Source organism: Entelurus aequoreus, linkage group LG19, assembly GCF_033978785.1.
Source record: "Entelurus aequoreus isolate RoL-2023_Sb linkage group LG19, RoL_Eaeq_v1.1, whole genome shotgun sequence".
In the NCBI taxonomy this organism is placed as follows: Eukaryota; Metazoa; Chordata; class Actinopteri; order Syngnathiformes; family Syngnathidae; genus Entelurus; species Entelurus aequoreus.
This window is the reverse complement of record NC_084749.1, coordinates 7,828,972-7,852,140: the sequence shown is the minus strand read 5'-3', so window position 1 is coordinate 7,852,140 and position 23,169 is coordinate 7,828,972. Positions and strand designations below refer to the sequence as shown.

Genomic DNA, 23,169 nt, shown 5'->3' with positions numbered 1-23,169 from the left:
CTACATTCCTCCAAAAAATAGATAAACAGCTCTGATTAATTTCTATATTACTGAAAATAAAACTGGTTTTGTTTGATAAAATTCTACCCAAACATTTAATAAAGTCAAATAAAAATAAGGCAATAAGAGAAGTATCCAACACATCTTTTTTTCTAAATAAATCTGTACAGCAATTTTTTATTTTTAATAATTATAATTTGAATTAAATATGCACATTAAATGTGCCATTATTTGTTTTAATATAATTTATTCTAAATTCAAAACAATTCTCGATTCAAAATCAATACTTTTTTTTTAATAACACTGGGTGCCAGTTCTATGATTAACTACATTCCCCCAAAAAATAGATAAACAGCTCTAATTAATTTCTATATTACTGAAAATAAAACTGGTTTTGTTTGATAAAATTCTACCCAAACATTTAATAAAGTCAAATAAAAATAAGGCAATAAGAGAAGTATCCAACACATCTTTTTTTCTAAATAAATCTGTACAGCAATTTTTTATTTTTAATAATTATAATTTGAATTAAATATGCACATTAAATGTGCCATTATTTGTTTTAATATAATTTATTCTAAATTCAAAACAATTCTCGATTCAAAATCAATACTTTTTTTTTATTAACACTGGGTGCCAGTTCTATGATTAACTACATTCCCCCAAAAAATAGATAAACAGCTCTAATTAATTTCTATATTACTGAAAATAAAACTGGTTTTGTTTGATAAAATTCTACCCAAACATTTAATAAAGTCAAATAAAAATAAGGCAATAAGAGAAGTATCCAACACATCTTTTTTTCTAAATAAATCTGTACAGCAATTTTTTATTTTTAATAATTATAATTTGAATTAAATATGCACATTAAATGTGCCATTATTTGTTTTAATATAATTTATTCTAAATTCAAAACAATTCTCGATTCAAAATCAATACTTTTTTTTTAATAACACTGGGTGCCAGTTCTATGATTAACTACATTCCCCAAAAAAATAGATAAACAGCTATAATTAATTTCTATATTACTGAAAATAAAACTGGTTTTGTTTGATAAAATTCTACCCAAACATTTAATAAATAAGGCAACAAGAGAAGTATCCAACACTTTTTTTTTTCTAAATAAATCTGTACATCAAATATGATCACCTATCATCTACATCAAAAATATGATTTGCCTAGGTGGCTGGACAGGACATATTGATTTTTTTTTTTTTTTTGAAAGTCGATTTTTGATTAATCGATTAAGAATTGTTACAAATAAGAAATTTGATCAATCTGAAAATCAAATTTTTTTTACACCCCTAAGGGATATACTACAGAACCCCTAAAGAGACATGGGGGAAAAAAATGTTTTACAATTTTTTTTATTTAATTTTTTTTTTTAGACTTCTTGTGCGCACGAGAAACGTTTAATAAAGTTATAAAAAAAATTTAAAAAATAAATAATTTTTTTTTTTAGACATGTATCTCGTGCGCACGAGAAAATATCTCGAGATACATGTCTAAAAAATTTTTTTTTTTTAAATTATAATTAAAAAAAAAAATTGTTATAACTTTATAAAAAGTTTCTCGTGTGCACGAGATACATGTTTAAAAATAAAAAAATTATTCTTTTTAAAAAAAAAATTCTATAACTATAAAAAGTTTCTCGTGCGTACGAGATAAATGTCTTAAAAAATATATATTAATAAAAAAAATTTTCTATAACTATAAAAAGTTTCTCGTGCGCACAAGATACATGTCTAAAAAAAAAAAAAAAAAAAAAATTATTATTATTATTATTTTTTTTAATAACTTTATAAAAAGTTTCTCGTGTGCACGAGATACATGTCTAAAAAAAAAAAAAAAAAAAAAAAAATTATCAATTTTTTTTACACCCCTGAGGGATATACTAAGGGACATGGGGGAAAAAAAATGTTTACCATTTTTTTATTTAATTTTTTTTTTTAAACTTCTCGTGCGCACAAGAAACTTTTAATAAAGTTATAAAAAAAATGTTTTTTTAAATTAATACATTTTTTTTTTTTAGACATGTATCTCGAGATACATGTCTAAAAAAAGAACTAAAAAAAATTAAAAAACATTTTTTTCTATAACTTTATAAAAAGTTTCTCGTGCGCACGAGATACATGTCTAAAAAAAAAAAGAAAAATTATAATTTTTTTAATTTTTTTATAACTTTATAAAAAGTTTCTCGTGCGCACGAGATACATGTCTAAAAAAAAAAAATTATAATTTTTCCCCCCCCCCCATGTCCCTTTAGGGGCTCCGTAATATACAGATGGATCCGTCCTCCCCTTATGTGTAGGCCAGCCTGCTTCACAGCAACAGACATGGATACTGACACCTAGTGGCCAGTGTGTATCACTACATTAAATCACCATCTATTTGTGGGAACCCATCTCTATTAGCTGGGGTCTAAAAAACAAAAAAACCATACCACAGATTCGACTGATTGTCGACTAAGGGCAACATTTTTCAATAAGATCCCGAGTTGTCAATGATACTTTTAGAGGTCCTCTGGTCCTGTTCCTAGAACTCTAAGTAGGAATCTCTGGTATTTCTCTCCTTAGAAGGGGACTGACTCACCTACGCAGCCGACGCCAGTGGGGTTGAGCTCAAAGTCGGCGGGGCAGTTGCACAAGTAGCTCCCCGGCGTGTTGACGCACAGCCCGTTGATGCAGTTGACGGGGTCGGCGCACTCGTTGATGTCTGCGGTGCACACCCCACCGTCACACTCAGACTTAGACACACTTTAATTGTAGATGACAACGTCACCTGTGCAGTTTCCTCCGCTGCGGTCCAGTTCGTAGCCGTCGTCGCACACGCAGCGGAACATGCCGGGAAGGTTCTGGCACGTTCCGAAGACGCAGATGTTCTGGAAGTTACACTCGTCGATGTCTGCGGCGGGAGAGAGGAGACCGTTAGCTGGAGAAGGTGTTCCCGGGGGAGACGGGGGTGGAAGCGCACACCTTGACAGGCCTTGCTGTCCTCGGTGGGGGTGAATCCCATCTCGCACTCGCAGCGGTAACCGCCTGGGGCGTTGAGACACTGGCCGTTCTCGCACAGGTTGACGTTGTCGGCGCACTCGTCCATGTCTGAGGGTGAAGGAAGGAGACATCGTCACGCTCACTAAAGGAACTGGTACGAGAGTCGGATGGTATCCCGACTACCAGGACATCCACTGACATGAAAGCAGGTATCGCTCTTCTCAACCAGCAGCGGGTGATGCCGTAGGGAGGCCCCTCCCCCTTTATTTATATATATATATATACACATATATATATATATATATGTAAATACATACCGTATATATGTATATATCCAATATATACATGTATATATACATGTATATATACTGTACATATATATGTTCTTTCACTTTTTTGTTTTAAGTTTTGATCATATGTATATATATATATATATATTATATAATATATATACATATATGTATACATGTATACACATATATACATATACACACATATATATGTACATTTACATATTTACATAAATATATACACTTGTATAATGTACTTTTACATTAACTATATTATTGATACATTTGATCTATACATTTAATTCATGCTATATTTAATTATGAAATTATCATTATTTATTTTATGATACCCCAATTTTATTATTCTGTAGAATAATTAATTTTATATATCTATATCTATATTTTATTTATACATATTTATATATATATATATTATATATAGATATAGATACATACATACATACATATATACTCATATATATGTATATACAGTATACAATACTGTATATATATTTAAAATTGTATATACACACACACATATATATATGAAATATGTCACTTGTTTGTTTTAAGTTTTGATTATATGTATATATTATTTATTTTATATACTATATATATATATATATATATATATACAGTACATATACACACATGTATATACATACATATAATTACATATATACATGCATATATACTATATAATGTATTTTTACATTAACTATATTAATGACACATTTAATCTTCATGTTTCATTAAACTTATATTTAATTATGACATTATTTAAAATATATATATATATATATATATATATATATATGTACATTTAAACATTTAATTAATAAATGTTTTCAATATTTTAACAATTTAATTTATTATTTATTTCACCCAATTTTATCAATGAATTATATATTTATAGGCTCCACCCCCGCAACCCAGAGAGGGACAAACGGTAGAAAATGTATGTATATATATATATATATATATATATATATATATATATATATATATATATATATATATATATATATATATATATATATATATATATATATATATATATATATATATATATATATATATATATATATATATATATATATATATATATATATATATATATATATATATATATGTATATATATATATATATATATATATATATATATAATTATTATTATTTTTTTAATAATGTCATAATTAATCATAATTTGAATTAAATATATACATTAAATGTGTCATTAATGTATTTAATGTAAAAGTACATTTAATTAATTATTTTTTTCAATATTCTATAATAATAATTGACTTTATTATTTATTCCATGATGTCCCAATTTTATTATGTTGCAGAATAATTATTTATCAATTAAAGTGTTTATGTCATAATTTTAACAGTTATTTATTTTTGTTTCGCAAACATGTCATGAATTTATTTTATCAATCAAGCTCAGCTGTGGGCGGGTCCTAACACCTGATTGGTTACCACTTCTGCCAGAGAAGCGGAGTGGTCGTGGTCGAACGTGTGGAAATAATATTATATAATTTAACTTCTACATGCTGTGGGTCAGCAAGGTCTCTACCAGCAACCCCTCCCAAAGTTCCAGACTTCCGACCAATCACTGGACTAGTTGGGTTTTAGCCCCGCCCACTGACTTTGCCGGGCGGGTTTGCCGGATGAATAAATTCATGGAGCGATGACACATATGTTCATGTACTAATTATTATTTAATTAATGAATAACCCAAATATTTAAATAATGTATTAAAATAATTAAAATATTTAAATAATTTATTAAATAATTGTACTTTTACATTAAATAAATTAATAACCCTTTTAAATTAAATTAAATTAAATAAATTCTTGGAGCACTGACACAGTTTCATGTACTAATTATTATATAATTAATAAATAATTAAAATATTTAAATAATTTATTAAAATAATTAAATAATGTAATAAATAATTGTACTTTTACATTGAATAAATTAATAAACATTTTAAATTAAATTAAATTAAAATTAAATTAATAACCCTTTTAAGTTAAATTAAATTAAATTAAATTAAATAAATTTATGGAGCGCTGACACATAGGTTCAAGTACTAATTATTACTAATGATTATTTAATTAATAAATAATCACAATATTTAAATAATTAATCAAATAATTAAAATATTTAAATAATTTAGTAAATAATTAAAATAATGTAGTAAATAATTAACATATTTAAATGATTTATTAAATAATTAAAACATTTAAATCATGTATTAAATTAATTCAAATATTTAAATCATGTATTAAATAATTGTACTTTTACATTGAATAAATTAATAACCCTTTTAAAACATTTATTTATTTAATTTCAAACATTATGACTTAATGAAACATTAAAGTAATTATATAAATACATATCTATTTATCTTATTTTGTCCCATTCGACCCGCCACATATTCGCTTGTGCGTTTTTTTTTTTTTGTGACTCACTCCCCAACTTCCTGTGTCCCACAACGGCCATTACGTGCACATGCGTCCTGGCCTATTATGCAAATTCGACGATGATGTCATCATGTAAAAAAAAAAAGAAGAAAAAAAAAAGGGTCTCACCTGAGCAAGAAAAGCCATCCCCATTGAAGCCCTCCTTGCAGGCGCACCTGTAGGATCCCGGCGTGTTCACGCAGTCCGCATTGAGGTTGCAGTTGTGGTCCTCCGCGGCGCACTCGTCCTGGTCTACACACACACACACACACACACACACACACACACACACACACACACACACACACACACACTCACACACACACACACACACACACACACACACACACACACACACACACACACACACACACACACACACACACACACACACACACACACACACACACACACACACACACACACACACACAAAGTTACCTTCAGTCCATAAAAGGGATAATTAAGTTCAAGTTAAAGTACCACTGATTGTCACACATTTGACCCATCACCCTTGATCACCCCCTGGGAGGTGAGGGGAGCAGTGAGCAGCAGCGGTGGCCGCGCCCGGGAATCATCTTTGGTGATTTAACCCCCCCAATTCCAACCCTTGATGCTGAGTGCCAAGCAGGGAGGTAATGGCTCCCATTTTTAATAGTCTTTGGTACGACAGGGCCGGGGTTTGAACTCACGACCTACAATTCCAGCATACTCACCCACACACTTGATGCCGTCTCCCAGCCAGCCGTCCCGACAGCGACACTTGAAGCTCCCGGGGACGTTGATGCAGGCGGCGTGCATGTCGCAGTTATGAGCGCCGACCTCACACTCGTCAATATCTGCAAATGTAAGAATTACTGATGAATAAAATGAGATTTAAGTGATGACGAAGGGCAATACTTATTGTAAACAAAGACTAAAAAGTGTCTCCTGGGGGGTGTGGATCTTGGGGCACCTGACGACTGGATTGGAGTAACGATTCCTGGGGTAACGATTCGATTCAGAATCGATTCAAACCGATTCTTGCAATGTATTATTTGGTAAAATAATATCAATGAAACTTTTTAAGTTACAGGTTAGAAAAGCGGCTTTTGGTTGCATGGAGATGGCCTAAAAACATATTAAAAATATATATATATATATTTAAATAATTGATTGAATCAAAACAATTGATGAAAAAATTATATATATATACATGAAAAGTATATTAATATATTACTTATTTTTACCATTTTAACGATTGGGACCGTTTTGGGTCCTCGGGACCTCTAACATTCACCAAAACTGAAAAAGAGCAAAAAATAAATAAATAAAAATAAAAATGTTATGACAACGGATGAATTTGAAGTTAATCCATAGATATTTAAGTGTTGAAAGTAAAAAAAAATATATATATATATATATATATTATATGACTTATTTTTTTAACACTTTAATGATAGGGACCCTTTTGAGTCCCCGGTACCTCTAACATTCACTAAAATAGAAAACAGGCATAAAACAAAAATGTTTTGGCAATGGATGGATCTCAAGTTAATCTATAGATATTTAAGTGTTGGGGAGAATATAATAAATAGTAAATAATAATAAATAACTTATATTTAACACTGTAATTACTGAGACCCTTTTGATAGGGACACTTTAACATTCATCAACATTGAAAAAGGGCATAAAACGTTAAAAAAATAAAAACATTTATGACAACAGAGACAACAAAGTAAAAATAAAAAATAAAAATATATATTTATTTTTAAAACTTTAATGAGTGAGCCCTTTTTGGGTCCCTGCGACCTGTAACATTCACTAAAATTGAAAAAGGGGCTAAAAAAAATAAAAAAAATAAAAAATAAAAAATGTATGGCCACCGAAATTTAAATAAAAAAATAAAAAAATAAAAAAATTATGGTCACCGAAATTAATCTACAGATATTTAGGTGTTGAAAGTAAAAATCAATAAATACATGACTTATTTTTTAAAAATTCAATGACTGAGACCCTTTTGGGTCCCCGGGACTTTTAACATTCACCAAAATTGAAAAAGGGCCTAAAAATAGTTGTTTTTTTAATTAAAAAATTTATGGCCACCGAAATTAATCTACATATATTTAAGTGTTGAAAGTGAAAATCAATAAATACATGACTTATTTTTGAAAATTCAATGACTGAGACCCTTTTGGGTCCGAGGGACTTTTAACATTCACTCAAATTGAAAAAGGGCCTAAAAATATATATATATATATATAAAAATAAAAATGTATTTATGGCCAACAAAATAAAAAAAAATAAAAAAAATAAAAAATGTATGGCCACCGAAATTAATGTATAGATATTTAGGTGTTGAAAATAAAAATCAATATATACATGACTTATTTTTGAAAATTCAATGACTGAGACCCTTTTGGGTCCCCGGGACTTTTAACATTCACCAAAATGGAAAGAGGGCCTAAAAATTGTATTTTTTTTTTTTTATAAAAAAATGTATTGCCACCGAAATTAATCTACAGATATTTAAGTGTTGAAAGTAAAAATTTAAAAATACATGACTTATTTTTGAAAATTCAATAACTGAGACGCTTTTGGGTCTTTTAACATTCACCAAAATTGAAAAAGGGCCTAAAAAAATAAAAATAAATAAATATAAAATATTATGGCCACCAAAAAAAAAAAAATTAAAATAATGTATGGCCACCGAAATAAAAAAAAAATAAAATAAAAAAAATAATGTATGGCCACCGAAATTAATGTATAGATATTTAGGTGTTGAAAGTAAAAATCAATAAATAGATGACTTATTTTTGAAAATTCAATGACTGAGACCCTTTTGGGTCCCCGGGACTTTTAACATTCACCAAAATTGAAAAAGGGCCTAAAAAAATAAAAATAAATAAATATAAAATATTATGGTCACCGAAAAAAAAAAAATTAAAATAGTGTATGGCCACCGAAATTAAAAAAAAATAAAATTAAAAAAATAATGTATGGCCACCGAAATTAATCTATAGATATTTAGGTGTTGAAAGTAAAAATCAATAAATAGATGACTTATTTTTGAAAATTCAATGACTGAGACCCTTTTGGGTCCCCGGGACTTTTAACATTCACCAAAATTGAGGGGAGCCCCAAAGAATGCAATATATATTGCATTGGTTTTGAAAAGGTAAAATATCAAAATGGCCCCAGCATGCTTTCATTTTTCAGTGTGCTTCAGTGACCCGCAGGATTCTCACAGGAATGGGGCAGAAAGAAAGTGTGAGTTACCTGTGCACCCTGTGGATCCCTTCTTGACAAAGTATCCCAGCTGGCAGTGGCAGATGAAGGAGCCCTTGGTGTTCTCACAGTCGCCATGGAGACAGATGTTGGGGTTCAAATCGCACTCGTTCACATCTGTGCATGGGAGTAGACACGTTATGGACGGACATTTTATTTATTTTTTCCAGTTTGTTCCTCTCACCGATGCAGGTCCTCATGTCCATGGAGGCCATGAAGCCGTCGTAGCACAGGCAGCGGTATTCCCCGGGAATGTTGGTGCACTGGCCTCCGTCGCAGATGTCCGGCGTCTCCTCGCACTCGTCGATGTCTGAGCAAAAAAAAAAATGGCGTCGGAAATCGTTCCTTTACGGAGAACGGGCGTGAGGAGGAGGAGGAGGCGGAGGCGGCGGCGCACCTGAGCATGTCCTGAGGTCGGGCATGAGAGCGTAGCCTTCGCTGCAGCTGCACTCGTAGCTCCCCTCAGAGTTGGTGCAGTGGGTCTCACAGCCGCCGTTCATGATGGTGCACTCGTCGATATCTGGAGGAAACTAATTATTACCGGGCCATCCAAATAGAGCTAGTGTCGAAGATCAATAATGTACATGGTATTTGTCTTTTGGTCAAAGATTACTCTCCAAATGGGTTACTTTTGCGATTGATGCTGTATTACTACCTTTCTCGAAGGTTTAACCCAAAACATTCATGTTCACAATCAGATAGAGTTTGTCCCTTTTTTCTGTCCTCTAAGCAGCATAGACTTGCTTATCTGTTACCTTATGTTATTTTTAGTATGTATGTGTATGTATGTATGTAAATATACACGCATTAATGTGTACATATATATATATACATATATATATACATATATATATATATATATATATATATATATATATATATATATATATATATATATATATATATATATATATATACAGTATATATATATATATATATATATATATATATATATATATATATATATATATATATATATATATATATATATATATATATATATATATATATATATATATATATATATATATATATATATATACTGTATATACATATATGTATATATATACATATATGCATGTACAGTATATATACATACATACATACATACATATATACACATATATGCATGTATATATACATATATACACACATATATACACATACATGCATGTATATACATACATACACATATACATATATATATATTTATATATATAAATATATATGTATATATATATATATATATATATATAAATATATATATATATATATATATATATATATAAATATATTATATATATATATAAATATATATATATATATATAAATATATTATATATATATATATATATATATACATATATATATAGATAGATATATATATATATATATATATATATATATATAAAATATATATATATATATGTATATATATATGTATATATATATATATATATATATATACAGTATATAAATATATATATATATAAAAAATACATATATATATATATTTATATATGTATAAATGTATTTCCGATCAATTTGTTTCAGTACAAAAAATCATAAAATTTGCTTTAAATGAAATTCAATCACTTATATATATATATATATATATATATATATATATATATATATATATATATATATATATATATATATATATATATATATATATATATATATATATATATATATATATATATATATATATATATATATATATATTAATGTATATGTGTATATATATATATATATATATATTAATGTATATATATATATATATATATATATATATATATATATATATATATATATATATATATATATATATATATATATATATATATATATATATATATATATATATATATATATATATAACAATACGGATTTATATAGCGCTTTTCTAAGTACCCAAAGTCGCTTTACATGTTAAAAACCCATCATTCATTCACACCTGGTGGTGGTAAGCTACTTTCCTAGCCACAGCTGCCCTGGGGTAGAATGACGGAAGCGTGGCTGCCAATTTATATATATATATATATATATATATATATATATATATATATATATATATATATATATATATATATATATATATATATATATATCCAATGAATTTGTTTAAGTACAAAAATTCATTACATTTGCTTTAATTTGAATTAAACCTTTTCAAACGTGTTGAATTGTGCAAAAGTATATGATGTACATAAATCGTGCATCACATGCTATGGTGAAACTAGTTAGCTGCTCACCTGTCAGTTGTCATCACGCCGGGTTGTGATACTATTTAGTTGTTTGTGTTTCAGTTATGTGGCTTCACCTGTCATCTGTCTTGGGCTAAACTGTACGGTATCATTGTGTTACTTCCTCTAATGTATCAACTAATTGGAAACCAAATCACAAAATCAATTAGGGGTCTTGTTTACATAAAAATTATATCAATATATATCAGTTTTGCAATACAGGCAGCATGGGACCTGATTCGAATGAGTGGCGGGTAAGGCGTGCACTCACCAACACACCCTTGTCGGTCTGGCGTGGCCTGGTAGCCGGTGTCACAGGAGCACTGGTAGGTCCCTGGCATGTTGACACACTGACCGTGCTTACACAAGTTGTCGCTCAGCTGGCACTCGTTCACATCTGAAAAGCACGGTTGCCATTGTGCAACGTTAGAAAACACCACCTTCTGGTATATAACACTGTTAACTAGGGCTGCAACTAACGATTAATTTGATAATCGATTAATCTGTCGATTATTACTTCGATTAATCGATTAATAATCGGATAAAAGAGACAAACTACATTTCTATCCTTTCCAGTATTTTATTGAAAAAAAACAGCATACTGGCACCATACTTATTTTTATTATTGTTTCTCAGCTGTTTGTACATGTTGCAGTTTATGAATAAAGGTTTATTTAAAAAAAAAAAAAAAAAAAAAATTAAAAAGCCTCTGCGCATGCGCATAGCATAGATCCAACGAATCAATGACTAAATTAATCGGCAACTATTTTTATAATCAATTTTAATCGATTTAATCGATTAGTTGTTGCAGCCCTACTGTTAACATACAGTACATAGTAGGTATACAGAATACTACCAACAACAAAAAAATCACGTTTTAATGCGATTATTTTATGTTTTGCTCTTCTCACCGAGCAGCAGGGGTCTAAAAGTTTGTTTGTGACAAAACACAAAATGACTAAATAAAAAAGCAGCATTTTTTTGGATGTTTTCTTTTCACTTTGTGTCTCTGCCACAACATTATCATTACATGCATATTACAAGCACATGTGTCATGGCCAGTTAGGCAATAACGTCACCACCCCTTAACCCTAAGAGAGTATGTTTATACATCTTCATGAAAAAAACCCCCACAAAATAATTCATAATACTATTTGAGTATTATTAATATTAGGCATGTATTAGTTTTTGTTTATATACATGTGGGCTAACAAAAAACACCAAACATTATTCACTTATGTTACGATAAAAAAAAAAAGCGATTTTGTGAAAATAAAAATATTGATACAAAACCGATCTGTACGATATCCGCAGGAAACACACATAATTTTATTATTTTGTAGTGTTTTGTTATTTTTTTTAACAAGGTATTTGTATATGCTTAAAACTGCTAAGCTAACTCCAGTTATGTTTCAAGGCAAAACTTGCTGATATTTAGTACTTTTTTTTGTTTTTTTACTTCCGAAACGATACAGACGTTGGAGCCTTGAGAATTGGCTGATATCCATATTGTTACGATACAAATATCAGCACAAGTCATAGTTCGAATTTGTAATATTTTGTAGTGTGGAATGAGTCAAACAGAGAACGATGGTTGGTATAAATAATGCTGACCTATTTATTATTATTATGCTGTCTTTAAATTGAAGTAAAGAGGTAATTGTTTTTGTCGGTGACGAGTAGTGGCCAAGATAATGAAGTGAAGCTCATTACATAGTAAGTTGAAGGATGCGGACACGTTTGTTACTGGATACTTTCTAATACGCGTCTGCCTTGGAGACTTTGTATGTGGAAGTAAAATGCAACTATAATTAGGTGAAGTTGCATAATTTATAATATATCTCACGGATGTACTTTGTGGACGCCGTAAGTTTTTGCTGTCGTCCAGCATTTTATTTATTTTTACTTTAAAGTTAAAATTGAAGTTAAAGTACCAATGATTGTCACACACACACACTAAGTGTGGTGAAATGTGTCCTCTGCATTTGACCCATCCCATTGTTCACCCCCTGGGAGGTGAGGGGAGCAGTGAGCAGCAGCGGTTGCTGCGCCCGGGAATCCTTTTTTGGTGATTTTTGGTGGTACAGTGGTTGAAAAACACTGGTCTAGTGCAGGTGTACCTAATCAATAACGTGTGTGTGTACGTGTGACGCACCTTCACAAGCAGACCCATCACTACTGAGCGTGTGTCCGGGGGGACATTCACACTCGTAACTGCCCTCCGTGTTGAGACAGGTGCCCCCGCGACACAGCAGGGGGTTTCGCTCGCACTCGTCGACATCTGAAAAAGTGAGAAAAGTCAGCGCCGCATGGTGGCGGTGGGACCCCCATGGTGTGGCAGAATCCTACCCATGCAGTTCTTCATCATCATGAAGCCGCTCTCGTAGCCTTCGAAGCATTCGCACTCGAAGCTGCCGGGCGTGTTGACACAGGTGCCGTGGCCGCACAGGTCCGGGGAGATGCGACACTCGTCAATGTCTGACGCACAAAACACGGAGAAAACAAAAGAATCCGTTTTATTTTTTGTCCACGTGCCCTCGTTTGATGTCTCTCCACACCTGTGCAGTTTCTCTCCTCAGCCGTCAGGGCAAAGCCTCCGTTGCAGCGGCACTTGAAACTTCCGATGGTGTTCCGGCACGTTCCGTGACTGCACAGACTCTGGAAGACCTTACATTCATTCACGTCTGTGGGGAAAGTGAAGAACAAGTCATTTACAGTATATCAATTTATATAGTGTAAAAGAACTGGAAATAGTGTAAAATAAGTGAAAAGAGTAAAATAAGTGAAAGAGCGTAACATAAGTGGGGGTCGTCCGATATTTGAAAAGAGTGTAAAATAAGTGGGGTCGTTCGATATTTGAAAAGAGTGTAACATAAGTGGGGGCTCGTCCGGGATTTGAAACGAGTCTAACATAAGTGGGGGTCATCCGATATTTGAAAAGAGTGTAACATAAGTGGGGGCTCGTCCGGGATTTGAAACGAGTCTAACATAAGTGGGGGTCGTCCGATATTTGAAAAGAGTGTAGCATAAGTGGGGGCTCAAATTTCATTTGAAAAGAGTGTAACATAAGTGGGGGTCGTCCGATAATTGAAAAGAGTGTAAAATAAGTGGGGTCGTTCGATATTTGAAAAGAGTGTAACATAAGTGGGGGCTCGTCCGGGATTTGAAACGAGTCTAACATAAGTGGGGGTCATCAGATAATTGAAAAGAGTGTAAACTAAGTGAAAAGAGTGTAAAATAAGTGAAAAGAGTGCAAAATAAGTGAAAAGAGTGTAACATAAGTAAAAAAAGAGTGTAAAATAAGTGAAAATAATGTAGAATATGTGCAAATAGTGTAGAATAAGTGAAAAGAGTGTAAAATAAGTGGGGGTCGTCCGGGATTTGAAAAGAGTGTAACATAAGTGGGGGTTGTCCGATAATTGAAAATAGTGTAACATAAGTGGGGGTTGTCCGATAATTGAAAAGAGTGTAACAAAAGTGGGGGTCTTTCGATATTTGAAAAGAGTGTAACATAAGTGGGGGTCGTCCGATATTTGAAAAGTGTGTAAAATAAGTGAAAAGTGTGTAAAATAAGTGAAAAGAGTGCAACATAAGTGAAAAGAGTGTAACATAAGTGAAAATAGTGTAACATAAGTAAAAAGAATGTAGAATAAGTGACAAGAGTGTAACATAAGTGAAAATAGTGTAGAATACGTGACAAGAGTGTAACATAAGTGAAAAGAATGTAAAATAAGTGGGGGTCGTCCAATATTTGAAAAGAGTGTTACATAAGTGGGGGCTCGTACGAAATTTGAAAAGAGTATAACATAAGTGGGGGTCGTCCCGGATTTGAAAAGTGTGTAACATAAGTGGGGGTTGTCTGATATTTGAATAGAGTGTTACATAAGTGGGGGTCGTCCAAAATGTGAAAAGAGTGTAACATAAGTGGGGGCTCGAATGAAATTTGAAAAGAGCGTAACATAAATGGGGGCTCGTCCGGGATTTGAAACGAGTCTAACATAAGTGGGGGTCGTCCGATATCTGAAAACAGTGTAAAACAAGTGAAAAGAGTGCAAAATAAGTGAAAAGAGTGTAAAATAAGTGAAAATAGTGTAGAATAAGTGAAAAGAGTGTAACATAAGTGAAAAGAGTGTAAAATAAGTGGGGGTCGTCCGATATTTGAAAAAAGTGTTACATAATTGGGGATTGTCCGGGATTTGAAAACAGTGTAAGATAAGTGGGGATCGTCCGGGATTTGAAAAGAGTGTAACATAAGTGGGGTCGTCCGATATTTGGAAATAGTGTAACATAAGTGGGGGTCGTCCCGGATTTGAAACGAGTCTAACATAAGTGGGGGTTGTCCGATATTTGAAAAGAGTGTAAAATAAGTGAAAAGAGTGTAACATAAGTGAAAAGAGTGTAGAATAAGTAAAAAGAGTGTAAGATAAGTGAAAAGAGTGTAAAATAAGTGGGGGTTGTCTGCTATTAGAACGGGGTGTACCTTACATAAGTGGGGGTCGTCTGGGACCTGAACCAACTGTAGCAATACAAACATAAATATGAAATGTTACCTTTGTAGAAAGGCCTGCCAGTCAGAATGTCCCTGTTCGCAAAACCAGGTCCTCTGGGACAGATGGCTCTGTACTCGGGCGAGGTGGGTTTGGGACACTCATCACAGTCCACACCCCAGGCGGCCCCCACAGAGCAGCAGCACATGTCCACTCGGTAGCGCCCGGGCAGCGGCTCGCCGCACTCGTCCTCGTGCCACTTCATGTAGCACTGCTCGCTGCGCATGTCTGACCACAAAAACATGAAATATAATCAACTTTAGACGTACAAAAAAACATCGTTCTGACGTCATGTCCAAGGTCTTACCAACGCAGGTTCGTCCCGTGCTGTCCAAAGTCAGACCCTCGGCGCACTCGCAGCGGAAAGAACCCTGGCTGTTCACGCAGCGGCCGTTTGTGCACACCCCCGGGAACACCTCACACTCGTTGATGTCTTTACGGGAGAGCATTTTTAGACCCTAAAATGTCAAGTTAGCACCTTCCGACCGTCACACGTACCTTCGCAGACCACACCCTTCATGCGAGCGAATCCTCTGGAACAGGCGGTGTCTACCAGAGCAGGAAAACTTAGTTATCGTCATGCGGTTTTTATCCTGGGAGCAATAATGCGAGCTTCTTTTTCCGACTCTGGCTAATGGACGATCGTCCTAAACCTCGCAAATCCTCGGGGATCCCGAGCCGTTCCCAGGCCAGCCGGGAGACATAGTCTTCCCAACGTGTCCTGGGTCTTCCCCGTAGCCTCCTACTGGTCGGACGTGCCCTAAACACCTCCCTAGGGAGGCGTTCGGGTGGCGTCCTGACCAGATGCCCGAACCACCTCATCTGGCTCCTCGCCATGTGGAGGAGCAGTGGCTTTACTTTGAGCTCCCCCCGGATGGCAGAGCTTCTCACCCTATCTCTAAGGGAGAGCCCCGCCACCCGGCGGAGGAAACTCATTTGGGCCGCTTGTACCTGTGATCTTGTCCTTTTGGTCATAACCCAAAGCTCATGACCATAGGTGAGGATGGGAACGTAGATCGACCGGTAAATTGAGAGCTCTGCCTTCCGGCTCAGCTCCTTCTTCACCACAACGGATCGATACAGCGTCCGCATTACTGAAGACGCCGCACCGATCCGCCTGTCGATCTCACCATCCACTCTTCCCTCACTCGTGAACAAGACTCCCAGGTACTTGAACTCCTCCACTTGGGGCAGGGTCTCCTCCCCAACCTGGAGATGGCACTCCACCCTTTTCCGGGCGAGAACCATGGACTCAGACTTGGAGGTGCTGATTCTAATCCCAGTCGCTTCACACTCGGCTGCGAACCGATCCAGTGAGAGCTGAAGATCCTGGCCAGATGAAGCCATCAGGACCACATCATCTGCAAAAAGCAGAGACCTAATCCTGTAGCCACCAAACCAGATCCCCTGAACGCCTTGACTGCGCCTAGAAATTCTGTCCATAAAAGTTATGAACAGAATCTGTGACAAAGGGCAGCCTTGGCGGAGTCCAACCCTCACTGGAAACGTGTTCCTTGATGTGAACCCGAAATAAAACCTGTGACCACGACTGTAGCGACTGACCGATCTCGCAGGGTTCGCAGGGGCTTCCCCAGGCGGCTCCCAGGGTGGAGCAGCACTCGGACTTGAGCGTGGCGCCGTTGATGTTCACCTCGCAGCGGCTGTCCTGCATGGTCAGCCAGCAAGTGCTCTTCATGCTATCTGCAGGGCGACACGCAGAAGATTCAAATGGACATCTTTGAAAATCCGTGACAAGCAAAGGCCAAATGTGTGATAATTATGGGCCTGTGTGATAATTATGGGCCTGCTGCACATTTCCTGCTGGCTTTTTAGCTAACTTTATGTGTTTCAACCAAAAAAAATCATGAATTTTAATACATGGCACCAACTTGGAAGTATGCAAACGTCTCTTGTATTAGCACGCTAACGTTAGCGTGATAAAGTTTTATGCTAGCTTTTTAGGTAATTTTGTACGTTTGCACCTACAAATAGTGCACTTTGGTATTCCCACTTATCTGGTCACGTGCTAGCATGCTAACGTTTGCATGCTAACATTTTATGCTGGCTTTTTTAAAACTAATTTCATTTGTTTAAACCTAAAAATCATTGATTTTGATGTTTGCCGCCATCTTGGAAGTATGCTAACGACTCTGATATTAGCACGCTAACGTTAGCATGCTAAAGTTTTATGCTAGCTTTTTAGCTAATTTTATATTTTTACACCTACAAATAGTGCATTTCGGTATTCCCACTTATCTGGTCACGTGCTAGTGTGCTAACGTTTGCATGCTAACATTTTATGCTAGCTAATTTTGTTTGTTTAAAGATAAAAATTGTGAATATTAATACTTGTCGCCATTTCAGAAGTGTATCTTAGAAGTACTCTAACGTGTCCTATGTCATCCTGCTAACGCTAGCATGGTAACATTTGATCCTATTTGTATGTTGAAACCTTAAAATCATGGATTTTGATGTTTGGCGCCATCTTGGAAGTATGCTAACGTCTCTAATATTAGCATGCTAACATTTTATGCTAGCTTTATAGCTAATTTTAACCTAAAAATCATGGTTTTCGATACTTGGCGCTATCTTCGAAGTACGCTAACTTGTCCTATGTCATCCTGCTAACTTTTCATCCTAATTTTTGTGCTAAATTTGTATGTTGAAACCTTAAAATCATGGATTTTGATGCTTGGTGCCATTTTGAAAGTACCTTTCTTATATTAGCATGCTAATATAAGAAAAAAATGAAAACGGGTCCCACAGACCCGAACACCCTTGTGCGGTATTCGGGTCTGTGAGACCCGTTTTAATTTTTTATTAAAAGAAAAATTATACAATTAATTAATTTTTCAAACTGAGACTCACTGACTCATTTTCTGTGAAGAACATATATCGGAATACATATTTAATGACCACACACCACATACCCCCCCTACACATTTCTATTACATATAAGATGTCGGGGTCCACTGGACCCGGGGCTAGTACATTAGAGGGTAGAAAAACTTGTCTGAAGGATGTCTTACCCACACAGATGGTGTTGGTAGAGTCCAGTTTGCTCCCGTGGGTGCACTCACAGTTGAAGGACCCGATCACATTGCGACACACCCCGTTGACACACGGCTTCAACTCGCATTCATTGATATCTGCAACACAGACCGAGAACTGAGGTCAGGGATGTGAGACCCGGCCAAGTGGATCAACAGATTTACAGTGTGTGTGTGTGTGTGTGTGTGAGTGTGTGTGTGTGTGTGTGTGTGTGTGTGTGTGTGTGTGTGTGTGTGTGTGTGTGTGTGTGTTCACCTTCACATGTCTCAGAGTCTGGCTTGAAGACGAAACCTTTGGGACATGAGCACGTGTACGAGCCGGGAGTGTTTCTGCACAGGCCGTTGTCGCAAAGCAGACGGTTCACCAGACACTCGTTGATGTCTGAAAGAAAGGAACGTTTCATTTATTAATAAGAATGCTGCTTTGCATTAAAAAAAATGTATTTTCTACTGTTTTCTACGAGGGATTACTGAATGCATCACGCAGTCTCCATGTGCATGCCTTGTGCCTGGGAGACTTAGTGAAGGGGGAAAAAAAACGGAACGCTGTAACACTACACGCCGTAACAAGACACGGCCTAATACGAAATGATGTAACGCGAAATGATGTAACACAAAACGCCAGCGTAGCTCAAAATAACAAAAAATAACATGCCGTGACGGAAATGACGTAACGCAAAATAATGTAACACGGAATCCTGTAACATGAAAATACGTAACTCAATATACCGTAAAACGACATGCCGTAACAAGACACGGCGTAATACGAAATGATGTAACGCGAAATTATGTAACACAAAAATCTAGCATAACTCAAAATACCAAAAAATAACATGCCGTGACGGAAATGACGTAACGCAAAATAATGTAACACGGGAATCCTGTAACATGAAATAACGTAACTCAATATACCGTAAAACGACATGCTGTAACAAGACACTGCGTAATACAAAATGATGTAACGTGAAATTATGTAACACAAAACGCTAGCGTAACTCAAAATACCAAAAAATAACATGCCGTGAAGGAAATGACGTAACGCAAAATGATGTAACACGGGAATCCTGTAACATGAAATAACGTAACTCAATATACCGTAAAACGACATGCCGTAACAAGACACGGCGTAATACAAAATGATGTAACGTGAAATTATGCAACACAAAGCGCTAGCGTAACTCAAAATACCAAAAAATAACATGCCGTGAAGGAAATGACGTAACGCAAAAATAACGTAACACGGGAATCCTGTAACACGGAATCCTGTAACATGAAATAACGCAACTCAATATACCATAAAACGACATGCCGTAACAAGACACGGCGTAATACGAAATGATGTAACGCGAAGTTATGTAACACAAAACGCTAGCGTAACTCAAAATAACAAAAAATAACATGCCGTGACGGAAATGACGTAACGCAAAATAATGTAACACGGGAATCCTGTAACATGAAATAACGTAACTCAATATACCGTAAAACGACATGCCGTAACAAGACACGGCGTAATACAAAATGATGTAACGTGAAATTATGTAACACAAAACGCTGGCATAACTCAAAATAACAAAAAATAACATGCCGTGAAGGAAATGACGTAACGCAAAAATAACGTAACACGGGAATCCTGTAACACGGAATCCTGTAACATGAAATAACGCAACTCAATATACCGTAAAACGACATGCCGTAACAAGACACGGCGTAATACAAAATGATGTAACGCGAAATTATGTAACACAAAAATCTAGCATAACTCAAAATACCAAAAAATAACATGCCGTGACGGAAATGACGTCACGCAAAATGATGTAACACGGGAATCCTGTAACATGAATTAACGTTACTCAATATACCGTAAAACGACATGCCGTAGCAAGACATGGCGTAATACAAAATGATGTAACGTGAAATTATGTAACACAAAACGCTGGCGTAACTCAAAATACCAAAAAATAACATGCCGTGAAGGAAATGACGTAACGCAAAAATAATGTAACACGGGAATCCTGTAACACGGAATCCTGTAACATGAAATAACGTAACTCAATATACCGTAAAACGACATGCCGTAACAAGACACGGCGTAATACAAAATGATGTAACACGAAATTATGTAACACAAAAATCTAGCATAACTCAAAATACCAAAAAATAACATGCCGTGACGGAAATGACGTAACGCAAAAATAATGTAACACGGGAATCCTGTAACACGGAATCCTGTAACATGAAATAACGTAACTCAATATACCGTAAAACGACATGCCGTAACAAGACACGGCGTAATACAAAATGATGTAACGTGAAGTTATGTAACACAAAACACTAGCGTAACTCAAAATACCACAAAATAACATGCCGTGACGGAAATGACGTAACACAAACTAATGTAACACGGGAATCCTGTAATATGAAATAACGTAACACAAAATAATGTAACACGAAATGCCCCAAGACGAAATGTCATAATATGAAACGCTGTAACTCGCTGTAACGCGCAATAAACCAGAATGGAAATTATGTGACACAATATAATATAACACGCAATGCTGTAACACGAAATGCTGTAACACAAAATACTGTAACACGAAATGCTGTAACACGAAATAGGGTAACTGAAAATGCTGTAAAGCAACACGTCGTGACACGAAATGATGAAACACAAAATTATGTAACACACAATGCTGTAACACAAAGTACAGTAACACGACATGCTGTAACACTAAATAATGTAACACGAAATGCCCCAAGATGAAATGTTGTAACATGAAACGCTGTAACTCGCTGTAACATGCAATAAACCGTAATGGAAATGATGAGACACAAAATAATATAACACGAAATGCTGTAACACAAAATAATGTAACACGAAATGCCCCAAGACAAAATGTCGTCACATGAAACACTGTAACACGCAATAAACCGTAATGGAAATTATGTGACACAAAATAATATAACACGAAATGCTGTAACACGAAATGCTGTAACACAAAATACTGTAACACGAAATGCTGTAACACAAAATACTGTAACACAAAATGCTGTAACACGAAATGCTGTAACACAAAATACTGTAACACGAAATTCTGTAACACAAAATACTGTAACACGAAATGCTGTAACAGGAAATAGCGTAGCTGAAAATGCCGTAAAGCAACACATCGTGACACGAAATAATGAAACACAAAATTATGTAACACAAAATGCTGTAACACAAAGTACAGTAACATGACATGCTGTAACACTAAAATGCTGTAACACAAAGTACAGTAACATGACATGCTGTAACACTAAAATGCTGTAACACAAAATAATATAACACAAAATGCCCCAAGACAAAATGTCGTAACATGAAACGCTGTAACTCGATGTAACATGCAATAAACCGTAATGGAAATGATGTGACACAAAATACTGTAACACGAAATGCTGCAACAGGAAAAAGCGTAACTCAAAATTCCGTGAAACAACACACCATGACACGAAATGATGAAACACAAAATGATGTAACACGAAATGCCCCAAGACGAAATGTCGTAACATGAAATGCTGTAACTCGCTGTACCACGCAATAAACCGTAATAGAAATTCTGTGACACAAAATAATACAACACAAAATACTGTAACACGAAATGCTGCAACAGGAAAAAGCGTAACTCAAAATTCCGTGAAACGACACACAATGATGAAACACAAAATGATGTAACAAGAAATTATGTAACACGAAATGATGTAACAAGAAATTATGTAACACAAAATGCTGTTTGACAAAGTGCAGTAACGCGAAATGCCGCAAGACGAAACGCTGTAACATGACACCCCTGTAACACGCAACGGCGTAAGACGAAACATTGTAACATGAAACGATGTAACATGAAACGATGTAACACGTAACACAAAACGCTGTGACATGAAACTTTGTAACACGAAACCCCGTAACACGATTACCGCCCTGTAATTTCTCATTTGTAGAGGAAAAAGGCAAATATATGCTTAATAAGAGCAAAAAAAAAGTTTAAAAAAAAAACATTGGTATCTCGATTTTCGTGCGGCACACCTTTGTATAAGTCCGGTTTTAACAAAAAATGTTGGCCAAGATTTTGCCCCGAAACTAGCGTGTAACAAACTTACGTAAAAGTGATGTTACATTTGTCTTCATCATTATTATGTATTTATTTTAGTCTTCATAGAAGTCTGGAACAAATGATAATCTCTTATTGGCAAAATTGCTTCCGTTTCCTCTCACCTTTTGAAATGGATTATTACCAAAAACCGAGGTATCGCCGTGTAATAAATA

The 23,169-nt window shown here is 34.6% G+C and overlaps 1 protein-coding gene across 1 annotated transcript in view; it reads right to left on the bottom strand.

The window, feature by feature from the left end:
• LOC133635050 (fibrillin-2-like) overlaps window positions 1-23,169 on the bottom strand; it is a 182,531-nt gene that overhangs the window by 51,641 nt on the left and 107,721 nt on the right. Inside the window, exons 18-35 of the mRNA XM_062027782.1 lie at window positions 19,123-19,248; window positions 18,846-18,965; window positions 17,380-17,517; window positions 16,315-16,365; window positions 16,124-16,249; window positions 15,820-16,044; window positions 13,828-13,953; window positions 13,619-13,747; window positions 13,425-13,550; window positions 11,541-11,666; window positions 9,418-9,540; window positions 9,205-9,330; window positions 9,012-9,137; window positions 6,470-6,592; window positions 5,884-6,006; window positions 2,976-3,101; window positions 2,782-2,904; window positions 2,593-2,715 (exon numbers count right to left, since the gene is read on the bottom strand). Of these exons, the coding sequence (XP_061883766.1) occupies window positions 2,593-2,715; window positions 2,782-2,904; window positions 2,976-3,101; window positions 5,884-6,006; window positions 6,470-6,592; window positions 9,012-9,137; window positions 9,205-9,330; window positions 9,418-9,540; window positions 11,541-11,666; window positions 13,425-13,550; window positions 13,619-13,747; window positions 13,828-13,953; window positions 15,820-16,044; window positions 16,124-16,249; window positions 16,315-16,365; window positions 17,380-17,517; window positions 18,846-18,965; window positions 19,123-19,248 (2,286 nt within the window). The remainder of the gene's footprint in view (window positions 1-2,592; window positions 2,716-2,781; window positions 2,905-2,975; window positions 3,102-5,883; window positions 6,007-6,469; window positions 6,593-9,011; window positions 9,138-9,204; window positions 9,331-9,417; window positions 9,541-11,540; window positions 11,667-13,424; window positions 13,551-13,618; window positions 13,748-13,827; window positions 13,954-15,819; window positions 16,045-16,123; window positions 16,250-16,314; window positions 16,366-17,379; window positions 17,518-18,845; window positions 18,966-19,122; window positions 19,249-23,169) is intronic.